At 47.5% G+C, this 18,610-nt stretch overlaps 1 protein-coding gene across 1 annotated transcript in view; it reads right to left on the reverse strand.

The window, feature by feature from the left end:
• LOC146869372 (complement C4-like) overlaps positions 1–18,610 on the reverse strand; it is a 536,657-nt gene that overhangs the window by 47,836 nt on the left and 470,211 nt on the right. The window contains exons 33-35 of the mRNA XM_085599650.1: positions 17,945–18,107; positions 3,673–3,763; positions 29–103 (exon numbers count right to left, since the gene is read on the reverse strand). Coding sequence (XP_085455776.1) covers positions 29–103; positions 3,673–3,763; positions 17,945–18,107 — 329 coding nt within the window. The remainder of the gene's footprint in view (positions 1–28; positions 104–3,672; positions 3,764–17,944; positions 18,108–18,610) is intronic.

Consider the following 18,610-nt stretch of genomic DNA (forward strand, 5'->3'; position numbering starts at 1 on the left):
GTCCTTTGCTCTTCCATGTCGATCTTACCGTTTCGAAATAGAGAAGAAGTCGGCCATGCTCGTACTCATAGTGGCTGATATAGCGGTCTTCCAAATCCTTCAACTAAAAGAAGAAAGCAGGAAAGAAGTAACTATGCAAACCGACAGCGACTCAAATCAGACGTGAAGTGGCATAGATAGAAATATACACATACAGACAGCAAAGGAAAGAGTTGTCGAAAATCACTGCTGTATTAAGAGGGAGATACAGGTAAACAAGCTGGTGTGTGTTAATTTACACACACACCATACACAAAGACAAAGAGATGCAAAGAAACACAAAAACAAGCAGAGGCAAATATATACTTACACATTTAGGCAAAATCACACTCAGGCAGAAACAAACAGGGCAACATGCTTACACCCCCCCCCCCCCCCAAGATGGCGGTCACCCCCACAAATCACAGGACTAAAGAACTTGCAGAATGAGAACAGCTCTGCTCCAGTAGTTCATTTGAGTTACTATGCCTTGAATTAAAAGACTGCTAATATTTTACTTACAAGGTGATCAGTATGTTAGTTATTTTAACATTTGGCATATGTTGGTCCTATTTTCCTTGCCTGGAAAGTATAGGTCTACTTTACGAGGTCCCTCCCCTTAATAATATTTCTGTTTGCATCGACGTATCCAACAATTTACCAAAAATGCAGCAGACAACCAAACACTTCCTAATTCTTTGGTGCCTTCAAGTGGATAGTCGAGTAGACTCTTTCAACCTGTCTTTCTCCGGTTGTACATAGTAGTCAGTAATATGCCCCCTGACACTTTATCCTGTCTTCACACGATTCACTCTTGATAGACAGCTAAAATGAATGCTATAGAATGCATTAATATGGCAACACTGCCCGGTGCATAAGGGTTGTATGCAAGAATATCGTACGCATAATATCATCTGTCTTAAACATCGTTCATGAACATATTCCTCATTGTGTGTAGGTTTTCTATTATTAACGCCAATATTTAGGACAGAATATTTATTCAAGGAGATATTATGTCACCAATTTTATGGTATCACACCGTGCCAGAACTTTAATAAATCTGGCTCTTCCTTTAATTATTCTTTAGCTCGCTACAGAGCTCCCTTGCATTCCGGCTCCCACCAAACTCCACCATGCCAGTAGTGCTTAATTTGGAAAAGATTAAGTGCCGGGGCCCAAAATTTTGCTCAGGAGCCAAACAAACTAAAAAAAAACCCACTTATTTCTTTGGTAGGCTGCGTCTCTCCTCCGCTTCCCTGCTGATGTCCCAGAACAGAAGCACACACAAGCTCCCCTAAGCCAATCACAACGCTGCAATGCAGGGTTGTGATTGGTCTGAGTGGTTGGGCACTCAGACCGGCACTGGTAGCCTGTGAATGTTCCCCACCAGGCTGTGCATTACATGCAAAGTGCGCATGACTGTTTGGCCATCCCACAATGGGCGTACAAACAATCATGCACACTTACAGTGTGTCCACCACATCTCCCCTTGTGACCCCAGACCCAGCCCGCCCTAACCAAGCCCTGCAGCTACCAAAAATAAATTGATAATAACCAGGTTATTATCCTTTTTTTTCTTTTCACTGCTTTGAGAGCAGTGGGATGACGCTCCTCTGCCCCTGATTATAGCCAGTGGCACCTGTAACTAGGTAGATGGGACATTTGTCACATTCTGATAGAGTATTCCATCCACCAAGCTCTAGATAAGGACATGAGGCTTTTGTGGACTCTTATGGATCTTTCAAAGGTAATCCCACCATAATGTGGCAGATGATCTGCCAGTTTATAGCAGCTGATCCGCCTCCAATTAAGGCAGAGTTAACCCTGTGAAAGTTCTCCATGTGGAAGGATGGTGGTCTAAAGTATAGGTAATATTTCTAACATGCTGGGAAACAACAACCCAAAATGTTAGGGAGAGCCCATCTGGAGGCACTGACAATGTGCCACCACTTTGATGGTGCATTTGAAAAGTGGACAGTGTGTAATATTTAGTCATTGTCTATAACTGAATGTTACAACATTGGAACTCCGAATGAGTGACCCCCCCACTATAGAGATACTAGGAGGATAAAGATATTTAAATTCATCCAAACTATTCATCGAAGGAGCAGGAGGATGAGGAATCAGAGGCTGAGGGATGAGTTATCTGTTGGAGCGTTTAATTGCGAAATCTCCAGTTTGCAGCAGGAACGCAGAGGTATTAGATGGAGTCACAATAAACGACATCACACTATGATGCTGTGAGGCAAGAGGCAAGTTCCTGGTTACAGATATGTGACGAATAATGTTTAGAATTGAAATTCCTTTCACTTTGATAACATTCCTGATTGATGAGTTACTTATGAATAAAGTAATAATTCTTAAATCATATGATTTATATCATAGAAGCATATAGTGAACACTAACTTACAAAGTATCTAGATATTTGTGTGAACTGATTCTGGGGCTTCTATTGGAGTCCCTTGTACCCTGCAAGAGTAGGAGGTTATCCGAAAACTGTATCTGGATCCAGAATTCACCATATAACTGTAAGCATAACCCACAGAAGCGGGTGGAAAATACCTTTCTGTTACCTTTTTCTCCACAGAAACTAGAGCCTCCTTTGGGGCTAAGGAAACTTTCCCTTGAGTGGACCCCAGAAAGGGGGTTTTCTTGACAACTCCACCCCACAGTGGTATCTCCAGAGGTGGCACAGCCACTGTGCAGTTGAAAACTGTATAATCATGGCCAAGACCTCTGAATGGGTTAAAAAATGCACTCGTAACCTTAACTGAACACTCAATCCATTCTACTCAATCCATTCAGATCTCTTACGCTAAGCTCAGTAAAATGAGACTGTCTCCTGGACAGAGTCTAGAACAACGTTGTAAGGGATTTGCCCAAAATCCCCCATGCCTCAAATTTAAAATCTTAATCTACAGGTTAATAGATGACACACGCCTTTAAGGGATTTTACTTCTGATTGAATGTTGAACAACATACCAGTAGACGTGAGTCTGGAGACAAATGGGTGAGAACATGGTGAGCACATTTATTTAAGATCATAGTAACAGGAGCAGCAGAAGCAAAGGGCCATCCACAACCCCCAGAGCTGCTTAACTGTCCCACTCATACATATCATATTCCACATTGCACCCACCCACCTGAGCCACACGGTCTGCCCTTCATAACACCAATCATACGTTCCACACTCCATCCATTCCAGGCTTCTTATACCACAGTAGCACACACATTTTTATGTTAATCCTAAATACAATGAATGTTCTAAGGCATAAATGTGAGTTTTTGTAAGCATTCTGGGTAACTTAGTGAATGTGATGTTTTATTCAACCTTCTTTGAAAGCAAAGACTACCAATAATGGCCTTCCTGGGCCACACGTGCTGTAGAAACACAGTACAAGTCATTGACAACCGCGAAATGTCCATGACTGATGTAATTCCAAATAGCTGCAGTGTAGGCTGAACCAAAATGTTCATAATACGTATACAAATCAGTACTTTATGACCGGATGGGGCTTGACCCATTGCCCCTCTTGCTTTGTATTATTATGATATAGTGTGGTCAAAAGATCTGCTGGAATGCCGAAGCAGTCTCTGCCAGGTTCATTGACATTAAGCATGCACAGACATATATGTACTAAAATATAACTATACCTTGTTGAGGTCGTCTAGGCTGGGATCAAAGCCACTCAACATGGTAATGTCAACAATGGCCATCCCAGAAAGGTCTGATCGTGCTTCACGCCTAAAAAGAAAGTTATCACACAAATTTAGGGTACTGAGGCATCAGAGTTTTTAAAACGATATGACAGACAAACTTACAGTGCTTTTCTGTACTTGTCTCACAAGCCTCTTGTCCATCAGAGGTGAGTGGGAGAGCAGAAGTGATGTATCAAATGGGAAGGCGATATTTACACAAAGGTGACAGAGAGCAATCCATAGTCTCACATTCTAACTTATATACACATCCATCCAGTATTCAGGCTAATCTGGTGAATTACAGGGTAACCAATCACATTGATGGAAATGCCCTGTGGCCCTTCAGTAGAGTGGTGGGGCACTAACCACACGCTGCCAATGATTCACTTTAATTAAGGAATCCCAAAGGGGGTTGAAAAACCAGCTCAGTCTGAAGCTGTGCTGTGTAGTGTGCTAGTTGGGCATCCTGTCTACCCCTAGTTATATGTACCTAAAAGAAAAGAAAGAAATTCTTCATCGCACACTGACTATACCTTTACCCAGTCAATAATCAGCTCTTTAGTAGTCAACCCCATCACAATATATTTGATTCTATCAAGCTGTCGATGATTTTCTTTTACGTTCTAAAATTACCTTATTTTGGCAATTTATATCATTTTGCATACTTTGAATGTATGGTCCTTATCATACAAACTTTAAATTGATTTATATATATATTGATTGAAAACTATTATTAATTGCAAATGTTTTGATATCAAGCAATTTTCAAGGGAGTCAACAGGGACCATTAAAAAAATGTGTGCTTTTATTTGTATATCCAGTGTGGAAATTTAGCAGTTAATTGTTTCTCTGGATTAAATGACATATAAACACAGATAACCAGATAACTAGGTTCAACAGATGGGCACGAAGGCTGGTGGGATGTCTGATCCGTAGATGAGGATTCACATCAAGGATTGCTTTTTATTAATTTCAGACTTGAAATAGCAGATCTGATCACAGCAAGTCACACAGAATATATTACCATCTATAAATGGCAAAATATAGTTAAGGATGTGGCACTCACCTTAAAGGAAACTTTACCTAATCTAAGCACCACCATAAATAAAGCAGAAGACCTCTGCAGTTGACCAAAAGCTGCAGCCAACATTCACTCCCCTTTAAAGAGATGCTGTGTGCTAATTGAACTAGTTACTTACCTTCAGTAACGCCTTATCTGGTAGAGACTCTATCTAGCTGAATATTCCTTATCTTAGAATTATCCCCGGATCCGGACGTTTTTCGTGACCTGTACCTCTGATGGATGGTAGGTGGTGTTGTTCTGCTCCATGTAGCGTGCCAGAAGTGACATCCGCGGTGCATATATAGGTGCCACCCCAGCGTGCTGACGTCAGTTTATTTTGCGACTTTCCACACCAGAAACGCAGAGCCATGAAGAACACTGACCAGTGGTGTGTAATACTAGGGCACTGAAAGAGGAAAAGCCCTGTCCCTAGAAATCAGTTTGTAGAATGGGGAGGATCGGTAAGGAATCTGCTGTTAGATAGCGTCTAGTCTTTACCAGCTAAGGCTTTACCAAAGGAAAGCAACTTGTTCATCTGATCGACTTCTAGCTGCAGATTCCTTACATTAAAATAGATACCCAAGGACTACCTCCCTGGAGGTGGGCCAGTGAACAATTTCACGCTAAAATGTTCTACAAGACCAAATGGGCAAAGTGCCCGTCCCAATGGACCTGACTGTCCAGGCATTAGTGCTTCGTGAATGTGTGCAGAGAGGCTCACGTTGTTGCCTGGCAGATGACTAGGACGAGGACTCCATGTGCTAATGCCGTAGTCACAGCTTTTGTTCTGGTGGAATAAGCATGCAAACCTGCTGGGGGTTGATGCTTGGCCAATGTGTAGCAGGTCTTAATGCTCTTCTTCCTTAGTGGGATGCGGCGGTTCAAAAAAGGTAAGCAGGGGGAGCGTGACCAAGATGGCGAGCGGGTAAGACGCAGCCCGCTCGTCTCCAGATCCCTGCCTGCCGGCCTGGGCGCTTTCCAGCACAGTTTTTGAGCGACGGACCCCTGGAGCTACGACGAAGGGTGGCGGATGCACGGGGACATGTTTTGGGACCGTCCCTCGCTGCCAATCAGTCAGAAACGGCGTCCTCAGGCGCCGAGCACTGGACTCCAAAATGGCGCGCGGCTCTCACAGGGGGCCTAGGGGGACGGCAGACATGCAGGGAGTACCCCCGTGCGACGTAAAAAGACTCTGGTGACCTGCTGACGCCCGGACCTGACAGGGACGGTACGGTGGGCACACCTTGGACGCCTGGTGAGTGCAGGGACGAAGACGCTGCTGGGCCCCGTGCGGAGGGGTCGGTGATCCTGGTGGCAGCCTGCCTGGTGCTGCAAGCGGGGCCCTTGCCGAAAGGGCCGCGACTGCGAAGATCTGTGGCCGCAAGGCTAGCGGTAGTGGCCCGGTGCTTCCCTGCGACTCTACCTGCCAGCCAGGGCGGGATCTCCGACCGGGCGCTCATCCGGACCGCCGCCCGGGACGACGAGGAGGATTTGGCCCAGACAGAGGTACCCGGGGCCATGCAGGGTGCAGTGGGGGGGCCCCGGCAAGGCAATTGACTAACGCACGATTTAAGGAGGCCTGAAAGTAGATGTGGCCCCGACTGAGGCGTTGCGGGGTCTGGCCTTCCACCTGAAGTCCTGTGGCGACACAGCCCTGGTACGTGACACTCCGCTGCGCCTGAGGGCCACGCTACCGCGCTGGACTGAACTGGGCTGCTCGGCGCGGGCATTGAATTGGGAAGGCACACCCTGAGTGGTGCGGCCGACTTTGCCCCTGCAGAACCCTAGGGGGGGTGTAAATAAGCGGACTCGCCCTTCTGCCCGGGTGTGCGGCCATTGTGGTCTCTCGGCTGAAGACAACTGGGTCACGCAATGCTGTGCACTCCCTCGGATTCGGGGGTGCCCTCGCGGACTTTGTGCCCCGGCCCAGCCCTACTATGCATCTGACCTACAATGCCCCAGAAGCAGGGGGGACGTGAGAGGCCACCGATCCTCTGTGCCGCATGAGGGGTGCACGTCACCTGGGCCTCACTCATCCGCTCATGGGCCGACCCACCCGCATCAGTGACTGCCTTACCCCATGCCGGAAACCCAGACATGTCTACTATGCATGGAAAGAAAGAGAAAGACAAAGAGAAGGAGAAGGAGGATTGGTCCGTCAAGGACTTGTTTGCCAAGATGTCGGGTGCAGCTGGAGGGAGGGGCCGTGTCTCCCCAGCCCCTCCCGGAGGGCAGGAGATGGAGCAAAGGGATGAACCAGTCACAAGAGCCTTCCTCTCTCAGTTGTTCTCAGTTTTTAGAGATGATCTCCATATTCTTAAAAAAGAATTTGCAGATGAAATGAAAGAAGTGCGCGGTGGGCGAAAGGGTGTCGTCTATGGAGGATCATGAACAGTTTCGTGATGATGAAGTCGAGCAACTGCAGCAGGAAGTGATCCGCTTACAAGTACAACAAATTGACCTCCAGGCCCATGCGGAGGATTTAGAAAACCGCCCCCGCAGGAACAACATTCGGGTGAGAGGTGTTCCCTCCAATGAAGAGAATAACGATATCAATGGGTACCTCCAGGAGCTACTCCGTCACGTGCTAAAAGAAACTCAAGACTTTCCTATCAAAATAGACAGGGCCCACAGAGTTGGCTTGCAGCGGAAGGCCCCAGCACTTCCCCCTGATATCTTGGCCTTTCTACCGGACTTTCAACTTAAAGAACTTATTCTGCGCAAAGCCCGCGATGCCCAGCCCTTGGTTTTTAGAGGCCACACTGTCGCTTTATATCAGGATTTGGAGGCCTCTACCCTTCAGAAACATAGAGACTTTCATCTGGTCACAACCCACCTCCATAACCAAGGTGTCTCCTACTCGTGGGGGCACCCATTCCGCATCATTTTCAAGTGGGACGGCAAGTTATGGCAAATACGCTCCCTGCAAGAGGCATGCCAGCTCCTGGACATTGAGCAAGACCCACCGGACGAAACCTTGAGTCAAGACAAGAAATTCCGGCGGGGGCGATGGCAGAGAGTTAGGTTCACACGCCGGTCCGGGACCCCCCTCGAAGCCGAATCCAGAGACGATAGCACAAGAACGTCGAGCAGTGCTGGCCTCTTTGATGGCGGACTCTGGACCTGGGGCCGATGCTTAACAAGCACTGAGGTCAGATAAGTGTTCTAGAGCATAGCTGGGGGGCGGCAGGCGGGTGGGCTGGGACGGGAGGGACACCGTCAACCACAGATGCACTCCACTGACTGTTTTACCGAGGGGACGCGGTCTCGTACTGCGGCTTCTGGACACTTTGTGTGTATTCTTTTGTTAGGCTTGTTGGGGTTAGGGTGGGGGGGAGGGACGTCCGATATCCATGATCACCAGTTGCAAGACCTGTTGGGGAACTCTGATGCTACCACGACAATGCTATCATACCACCCTTGGCACTACACGTACATATACTGCAACACTCAAAGACTGGGAATAGCGCTTACACCTGAGGCTCCACCTAGAATGCGCAATTTTCCTCCCCCCTTGATATGGTGCCTGTGAAAATTCTTACAATTAATGCAAAGGGGCTTAACAATCCGGTGAAGAGGCGTGCGGTATTGTCGTATTAGGAAAATGCGGAGGCAGGCGTGTGTCTCCTGCAGGAGACATACCTTCTGCCCGGAGACACTCTCTGCATGTGGTCCAAGGCCTTCCTTCTCCAGTACTTCTCCTCCTTGGGGGAGAAAAGGCCGGAGTAGCCATACTCATCTCTAGACGATGCAAGGGGGTGGTGAAGCACAATGTGGCAGAGATCATGGGGAGGTTACTGGCTTATACTCTTCAATTTGGTAATCAACCCCTGGTCATTGGTTCCATTTATGCCCCTAACTCAGGGCAGGAGCCCTTTCTCCAGGCTGCCCTAGTGGACGTATTGGCCCCACAGGGGCATATGACGTTAGTGGGGGGGACCTCAACATAGTTATGGACGCAGGTATGGACAGGTCACACACAACCTTTTTTCCAGGAACTCTCACGGGATGGGAAGAGGTGGCTGAGGGAGGTGTGCTTGGTAGACATCTGGAGGGTGGCTCATCCCACATCACGACAATACACATACTACTCCAATGCCCATCTTACGCCTGACTGGACCACTTTCTAGGGACGGAGGAGCTAAATGTTGCAGTGGGGGAGACGTGCATTGAACCTATGGCTCTCTCAGATCATGATGCCCATCGGTGCAGGTTTTGCTGAACCCAAATACACATCGAACCGGAAGTTTGCGGCTTAAGGAACACATGTGTCATAACAAGGATGTAAAACAGCACCTTCTTACATGCATTAGGAATTATCTCACCATAAATAACATGCCAGACATTGCAGTTACAACATTGTGGGAAGCATTGAAAACAGTGGTACGGGGAGAGCTTATAGGGATCGCAGCGGCCCACAATAGAGAGCGTAAGGAGGTGAGAGCTACATTAACAACTCAAGTATGAGAACATGAACGGGTACATAGCAGGACTGGGGCCCCTCGGGTCTGGAGACAGCTGAAGGCGGTGAGGGCACAAATGGCCAACCCTTGATTTGGACAGGGCAGAATATGCGGTGGTGCGCTTGAAACATTCCTACTACGTTGGGGGAGACCGCACAGGCCGGCTCCTGGCCAATCGCCTGCGGGCACAGAGGCAGCAAGCGCATGTTTCTTCACTTCGGAAAGAGGGCGGGGGAGGAGAAATTAGCGGGGATGCAGAGATCGCACAGGAATTCCTGGATTTTTACCAGAATCTTTAAACTGCGGAATCACGCTGCAACGGCTTACTTGCAGTCGATCTCCATGTCTGCATTGTCTTCCAGTCAGGTAGCATCCATAGATGCCCCTATTCGCATAGAAGAGGTCATCATGGCGATTTCACACTTGAAATTGCTTAAATCCCCGGGCCCGACGGGTTTCCTTCTCTTTTTTACAAGAAATTCTGCACTATCATAGCAGCGATGCTGACTAGGCTTTTCAATTTGTTTGGAGGCTCCACCAAGATTCCGTACACCATGCTAGCGGCAGCAATAGTGGTATTGCCCAAGCCTGGTAAGGATAGGCAACAATGCAGCACCCGATCTCTCTACTAAATGTAGATTTCTAAATCTTCATGGGTATCCTTGCGTCACGCTTGAGTCCTTGCATGCCATATTTGATACAACCTGACCAGGCGGGGTATATTCAATCCCACCAATGTAGCGATCATACGAAAAGAATGCTCCATCTTGTGGATAAGGCCCACCAGACGCGAATGGATGCTCTCCTGTTAATGATCGATGCCGAGAAAGAGTTCAATCGGGTAGATTGGGGGTTCCTGGGGCTCACATTGGAGAAGTTCGGCCTGGGGAAGCGGTTCCGTGAATGGGTGGGCTATTGCTTTGCCGCACCTATGGCCTGCATCAGAGTCAATGGCATCTCTCCACGCACTTTCAGAGGGGGACCAGGCAGGGCTGCCCGCTGTCGCCGTTATTATTTACCTATTGTATATTGAGCCATTGGCACAGCGGCTCAGAGATAACCAGAATATCAAGGGGATCCCATTTGGAGGGGAAACCCACCCCATTAGCCTCTATGCTTATGATGTACTGTCGGCGCTGGCAGCACCCAGACTATCCCTACCTGCCGTTAATGGAGGAGTAGGACGCCTTTAGCCAGGTCTCCGGCTTTCGGGTTAATGTAGGCAAATCTCTGGCACAGCCCCTCGGCTCGGCCAGGCCTCCACGTAGACCTCGCAATCGCCAACAGGCGCTTGGCTAACTGGCATTAAAGTGACGGAAACGATCCCGTATCTAAGCTTAGAGGTGGCGGCAATGGTCCAACAAATAACCCAGCTGAATTATGCTAGGTTGCTGCGTCAGGCGGTGAAAGACCTGGTCTCGTGGGGCAAATACCACTTATCCCTCCTCGGCCGGGTAGCCTCGGTTAAAATGTCCCTACTAACTCGGGCACTATACTTGTTCCAAACTCTACCGGCACAGCCTCCTGTCAGTGCGCTCACTGTGCTGCAGGGGCACATCAATCAGTTTGTCTGGGCTGGGAAGAGGCCACGGATGAGCAAGGCTCTCGGTTACATGCGCCCCGAACATGAAGGCCTCGGGATAGCGGATCTCCTCACCTACTATAAATTGACCCAACTACGCTACTTAGTGGAATGGGCAAGGTCGGAGTCCGAAAAGCGGTGGCTTTTCCAAGATAGGGCACTTGCGGGCATACCTTTATGAAAGATCCCCTTTCTTAGGAGGGCACAGCGGCCGCGAGGCCTGATGGGCTCTCCGATCACTAAGTCGGTATAGGCGGCCTGGGACGGGGTGGCGACTTCTAGGAATCTTACGACTTTTCCTTCCCCACTGACCCCCTTGTTTGGCAATAGCAACTGTACTACTGGGTTGCCTGATAAATCATTCAGAGACTGGCGCGACACCCCATGTCGCTCGGTCGGGCACTTATTTGATTTGTCTGGGATGATTTCGTTCAACCAGTTGAAGCTTGACTATGGGATTCCCGAAACCGAGAGAATAAGGTATATGCAGGTGCAACACTGGGTCCTCCAACCTGGGATGCGGGAACAGGGTAGTCGCAAATTGACCAAATACGAGAAGTGGTTGATCACTAAATTGATGGCTAATGGGATAATATCGGAAATGTACAATATGCTTCGGGTCGTACCAGGCCCGCAGACCACCCCGAGCCTACGGCAGTGGAGACTAGAGTTGGGCGGTGATCTTTCTGCAAAGGACAGGGTTGGCATTTATTACAGAGCAAAGCATACTGCCTGGAATGTCGCTAGCATCGAGACCGCTATGAAGATAGCGACATATTGGTATCCAACGCCGGTGGGTCTTCACAGGGGCAACCCCCAACGAAGCCCCACCTGCTGGTGGGGCTGTGATAACAACTTGTTTGACACTGAACTCCCGAGGCTCCCGGTATATGTGGTCCTAGGATTCCCTAGCCCCGTTACATTTTCCCTGAAGAGCAGGAAAGGGCGACAGATGGGTTAGCATTGGGAGCAGCTCTACAGAATATATTGATGCACTGGGGGACAGCTACTTCCCCCAATCACATGGGGTGGCTTCATTGCATATGGCATATTATTGGGATGGAAAGCATATCTGCCACACTGAGTGGCTCAGCTGCCTCGTTTCAGAAACTGTGGAGACCGTTTCTGACCTTGCTTTTAAAAGAATGTAATGAAATCACGCAGCCCAGGTACCTTAGGGTGTTGCGACTCTCCGACTTATGGACAGAACTGACGCAGGCCCCCACTGGATGAAGGGGATTTCTAGAGTGAGGAGACGAGAAGGGGCAGTTCAGGAGTTGCGGGATATCGGATGGGGTTTGGGGGGGGGTGTTTCAGGTTTTTCTTTTACTTAGCAATGGTTTTTCTTGCCCCAATAGGGATACGACTGTATGAGTTCCTTTGTAAGCAATACATTTCTTTTACATTGACGAAACGAATAAATGACGGAGTCTATTGCATACTACTGCTATGGTTGATGGTATGTTTTATGTTTTTGAAACTGCAAATAAAAACATTTAAACAAAAGAAAAAGGTAAGCAGAGTGATGGACTGGCCTATATGAAAGAGAGTGACCACCTTCAGAAGGAAGGAAACTCTTGTGCTAAGGAATAGTTCTCTGGGAAGATGTTGAGATATGAAGATGACAAAGCCTGGAGCGTATCGACCCTCCAAGCAGATGTTAGGGCAACCAGAAAGGTCGTTTTGATTGTAAGAAGGCTGAAAGGACAATTGGGTAGCTGCTCAGTAGGAGCACACATTAGAAAGGTGAGTACTAAATTTGATAAAGGATGAAGGAGTAAACATGTGTTGGAGCCCTTTCAAAAACCTACGTACAATAGTGGATTTGAACAGGGATGGCTGATCTGGCAACCGCAGAAATGCCGAGAAGGCAGAAAGATAGCCTTCCAAGGTGCCCAAAGCAGAGCCCTGCAGGGCAAGAGGAAGAGTAAACAGAAGCACCGGAGAAGGGGGAGCAGAAAAGGGATCAACTTGTCACAAACGTAACCTTGCAGCAGGCGTATACCATCTTGGTGGAGGGAAGTGTGGCTGCCAAGATGACATTACAGACTTCAGGCGGAAGGGCGAAAGGTGCCAACTGTCATGCCCAATCTCCGTGCCTGAAGGCGGAGAACTGACAGGTTCAGGTGGAGTACACTCCCTTGTTGCTGCGACAGAAGATCCTTGCGAAGGGGCAGCCTGATTTAGAGGACTGATAGCCATGCTCAACAGCTCGGAACACCAAACTCTCCAATCCCAGCCTGGGGCCACAAGGATAGCTTGGGCCTGGTCATTCCTGATCTTCTTGAGAATTCTGGGCTGGAGTAGTATGGGTGTAAAGGCATACAGAAGGCCTGAGCAAGCCTCGAGACAAAAAACAACTCTGAGCGAGGGTCACCTTGGAAACTCCAGTGCACAAAACAACAGACATTGTACATTGCCGGCTGTGGTGAACAGACATAACTAAGACTTCGCCCACTGCTGAAAGAGACCTTGCACCCCCTTCGGATGGAGACGCCATTTGTGACATCTTTGGCTGAATTCATCCGCCCTGATATTCAGAGAGCCAACAAAGTGTTGAACCACCAGGGATACTCCCTGATGTTCCAGCCATGACCAGAGACGCAGGGCGTCTTGACAGAGAGTGCACAACCCCACCCCGTCTTGCTTGTTGCAGTACCACATGGCGGTGGTGTTGGCCATGAACAACTGCACTAGCCTTCCCTTGATGGAGGGTAGAGAGTCTTTTTATCCTGATATGGGGTCCGGATTCTGCCAGGGAGACCAGAGGCCTCTGATTTCCACCTCTCTCAGATGGCTGCCCCATCCGAGGAGTGATGGATCTGTTACTACTGTCAGGTCTGGTTGGGGAAGGGAGAGGGGCGAGGGGACTGCCACTGACCCAATCATGGTTTATTAACTACCGCTGCAGATCTTTTGCAGTACCCTCCGAGATCTGGACCATGTCTGGCTTCTGGTTCCTCTTTGGAGGCTGCACTCCTGCCATTATTGCCTTCGTTTTCTGATTAATGGGCTAGTAATGACAATGTTCATTTCTTGGATATTGCCCTTCAGGCCTCTGTTGTTGTGTTGTCTTCAGATGCGGGTTCCATCCCAGCCCCACCAACACTCTGGATATCGATGTGGTAGACATGTTGGAGTAGCTGCATTTCACTTCAGGCGCCTCCAAAACTCTTTAATTTGCTTTTTCATTTCTAAAAATTGTTTTATTCATTTCTTAGTAGTTTGCATGGTTTTTTCGTTTGGTATTTTTTATGGATTTCTGTGTGTGCTTATTCTGTTAAACTTTTATATGCTTTTTAAATTTATTCATTTCTATTGCTTATTTTTTATTGTGTTGTCTCCTTCCGATCAAGGGGAGGGTATTGTGGTGCTTACATTAAACCTCCATTTTAGCTTTTTGCTTTTACCTTAGTATCTTTTTTTAATGGTGGTTTACACATGTTTTGCCCTAATATGAGAATGTACCATGCACGCATTTATTCATTCTAGACATTGTCGCCCTGAAATCTGCACAATTAGTTTCAGGGTCACACATTTGAGTATACGTCGCTTGTTTTTATTTTCTGTGCTTGTAGGAGATGACTCTTCTGCCTCAGACTAATTAAACACGTTGTTCTGCACCTCAGGCACAGTACAATACAATTGCTGTTTTATTATTTAAGCAGGGTCCATGCTGAAGTAGGTGAGAGGCTCACTTCCCGCCAGAGTTATGATGGAGGCTGCCTGTGAGCTGCGACTGAGATTCAGCCCTGCTGTCCCCGACCTTCATCCTGAGACGGAAGGTAGCCGTGCAATAGAAGTGTGCAAGCCTGCACACTCAAGATGGAATGCATTTGCTTCCTGGCACATTGTACCAGGTATGCGGTTAGATCATTCCAACAGGTCTGGCAGAAGGGACTGTTCCCGATATACTTTCTTTAGCATAGAGATATTAGTGATAGAAAGGAGTAACCTTAGTAATATTATGACTAATTAACATGGTTGAATTGTTTGTGTTTTTCACCATTCTACTAAAGCTTATAACAATGATGTGTCTCATCCATCTAATAATCACAGTTCATATTTTATTTACAAAGACTAGAGCTTTTCAATAAACATTTGAAAATACATTCTTGTATCTTTTCTGTAGGTGACACCTTGGCCATGCAAAAGTGACAAATGAAAGGGTTGGATCTGTTTCCACTATTTCCTTGGGAATCTGAGTGATCATGTTCGAGGTTACCGACAACTTCTGTAACTCTGTAAAATTAGGAGTTTAGATGAGGTACTGTGAGCTAGCCAAACAAACCAACATTTATTGATTGTATAGGAAGACTCAGAATCTGCATTATGAAGTTTTGTGATCAAAATATACAGTCCTTATAAATTCATAGGAACCGTATAACACTTAGTGCTGTGCCCATTGGCACTTCACATCTGACTGAACAGCATGTGCCACCTGGCATGTTTAACTACCATGATGCAGCATTCCCAGCAGCCCATGACTGAGTCTCACTGGGAACCAGGACCAAGGCTGAAACATTGAGATCAAAGCCCAAATATCAATACCTCTCTGCACTGGGGTTGGGGGGAGCATGGAACTGCACCGTGTTCAGCATGGCTTTGATGAAAGAGAGTGTCTGAAAAGGAGGTAAGTGTAACTTTGGCATGTTGCTAGTGAACCCTAGAGAGTGCAGGAGGATCATTTTAGTCTGGAGTGGATGAAGACTGCCTGTGGTGAGCCCATCTTCAGCAGCCAGTTGTTGAGGTAAGGGAAAACTGGAACTATGACCACTGAAGGTGTGCTGCAACCATCACCATCACTTTCGTGAACACTCGAGGGGCACTGGGGAGACCAAAGGATTGCACAGTAAACTGAAAAGGCTCCTGACTCACTATGAACTGTATGTAATGCTGATAGGAAAATAGATGTCCTGAAAGTCCAATTATACCATTCAGTCTCAAGGGCCTGTGAGCATCTTGAATTTCTCCTTGTTCAGCAAGGCATTGAGAGGGTGCAGATCTAGGATAGGGCAGAGGTCTCCGTTCTTTTGTAGCATCGGAAAGTTGCAGGAATAGCAACCACAACCTATTTCTGATGCGGGCACCCTCTCAATGACTCCATTGGCCAAATTCTTGCTGCAATAAGAAGATGTGGCTTTCTGTCAGCTGATCCAAGGGTGACGGGGTTTTTGTTAATGGAAGGGCATACCCTCATTTGACAATTTGAAGCAGCCACTTGTCCAAAGTTATGGCTTGCCATTGGGGCAGATGGTGCTGATCCTTCCGCAAATAGGGTACTTGTGTTGGTGCGCGAGGCTTGGAGGCTACGGCGGCGGCGGCTGGGAGGCTGTCAGACTGGGCAGGCTTATGGCCTTTGGGTCACATGGGACTTGTGGGAGCCATGTGTGCAGCTGCAAAATGGCTGGGAAGCCTGTTGGCTGAGTTGGAATGAACACAGTTGGTAGCCTCTAACGTATCCACGGAAGGAGTGAAAGAAGAGTGTGGTTTGCATGCTGCCAAGGCGAGTCCAACGCCCGGGCTGTGACCGTACTCTCTTTTAAGGGCTCAAGTGCTGATACAGCCTTGTCATCAAATAGCCGAAAGGCATGTCCATAAAGCAAAGGCATGCCATAAGGGAATTATGGACAGCCCCTGTGAAGCCATTTGATCGCATCCAGGCGTCACAACGAAGCAGCACTGATGAAGCAACACCTCTCCCCAGCAATTACGTCATGTCCAGCCCGCATCTGATAGTGAACTCTGCTACATCCTTGCCAATGGCAATAGGATGGGTCTGCTTCTTGGATTGCTTTCTGTGGGATTAACCCAACAATGACTTTGACCTTGATGACGACCAGTAGGAACAACACTAAGAGGGGGCGCGGGACCTTCAATTAAATGTGACCAGGACCTGGAGCAGTGCCGAGTCGTCTGTTGTCAAGCGGCCTGGAACTTCATTGCCCACTCTCGGATCGCTTTGGAGTTCATCGCATGGCAGTTGAGGCAGGTCTAGGAGTCATGGTACAGCTCCTGGTACCACAAGTAAACCAGATGGGGGTCTGTCACAGACATTTTCTCAATGACAGGCTCTACAGGGTTTAAAACCCACAGGGTTCTTAGGGGACATGCCTAAGACAGACTGGGATCAAAGAGGCTCAAATAGGTTGACCAAATGTTGAGAAGGAGGTAAACAAACGACCAAGGTAGGTCTTCCGGATCTGTGCTGTTGGCACAGAAAGGAAGGAACTGAGAACCGCATGCTGTATAAGCATTGCACAATATCTGGCACAGACGTCGCCTACAAAGGCAATGCAACAGGCACACAGAGGTACTGTTCAAGATTTTCAAGATCCAGTCTGACACCTGGGGAATATGCTATGGTAAGGAATCTGCGGCTAGAAGTCTCTATCAGATAATTTTTGGGGTAGATGACTCTCATTCTTTCTCCACTCTTCCTAAGTTCCTAAATGCTCTAATGGAATACCTAAAGTCACCACTGAAGACTCTCTCCCAGAACCAACAACAAACAGGCCTAATACAGCATGTTCTGCACTAACCACAAAGGGATCTGACAACATTATTTTGACGTATGACAACCTAATCTTGATCACTTTCAGTATTTACTGCAATTTTCTTATGCAACAAACTACACACTTAACTTACCACCACTAGATCTAATACATCAATCTCATCAACAAAGACAGACCCTTTATAGCACTCCATGTAATCACCGAAGGCAAATCTTCCATGGCGCTCATATGCTTATCACAGACAGATGAAACACAACACTCAAAGACAAACCGACATATCTGATATAGCACTCCTAATGTGTACCACTGACCTGCCCAGCACTTTACGTACTTACCACACACAGAGCTTACACAACACTCCATACATGCACCACATAACTTATTCAACAGTTCATATTCTCGCTAGAGACGTATGTTACACAGCACTCTATACACTGATGAAAGACATATTATATAGCATTCCAAATAATTACTTCAGATATATGTTACACGGTCCTCCATACACTTCCATCAAAAATGTTATACAGTCCTCGGTTTAATTACTGTGGATGGATGTTACACAGCACTTACCACAGATATACTATACAGCACTCTTTCCACTTACCAGAGATACACCATATACACCACCTCCTTGGTCTTTCCTTCGACCGGCACTGCCTGGCGCTTGCGTCTGCTGCGGAGGTCCTGCCAGTGGATCCTGGCAGAGGGCTCTTCCTTGACTTCATCATCTTCCTTGTAGTCGTAGTCTGCATCATAATCAGAGGGAACTGGAGAGTAAAAAGAAACACAGCACAAAGTCTTGCGCTTGGCGGGAGAATCTGTCCTTCACCACAAAACATCCAGCTGAAATCGAGCCAGTGCCTTCACCTTTGCAGAAAGTAATGAACCTCGTGATGGCTTCTTCAAGGGAAAAAAAACTTCACCTCTTGACCCTTGGAAGCCCCTGAGATCTGAAGCCATGAGACTCTTTCTCAGGCACAGTCCAATTGTAGTCTTGAGTTTCAAAATGGCGCTAATGCCAACTCCATGTAGCCTAGATTAATTGTTGAGCTGCAATAGTAAACTAGGAATAGGAAGTGAAAATAGGCATAACTTCAAAGTGTCATCTCTGAGACAAGACGTTCTTCAGTATCTTGTAGCCACGTTCAAGAGCTAAGACAGAGTGTGAGGAAATTGGGGGTATTATATGGTGTGGTTGTGCAACCTCACGATAAACTGACCAACCCTGTCTTGGGTCGAGTCAAGCTCATTTGTTCAACCTTAGCTCAGC

Source organism: Triturus cristatus, chromosome 1_1 (assembly GCF_964204655.1).
Source record: "Triturus cristatus chromosome 1_1, aTriCri1.1, whole genome shotgun sequence".
Taxonomy (NCBI): Eukaryota; Metazoa; Chordata; class Amphibia; order Caudata; family Salamandridae; genus Triturus; species Triturus cristatus.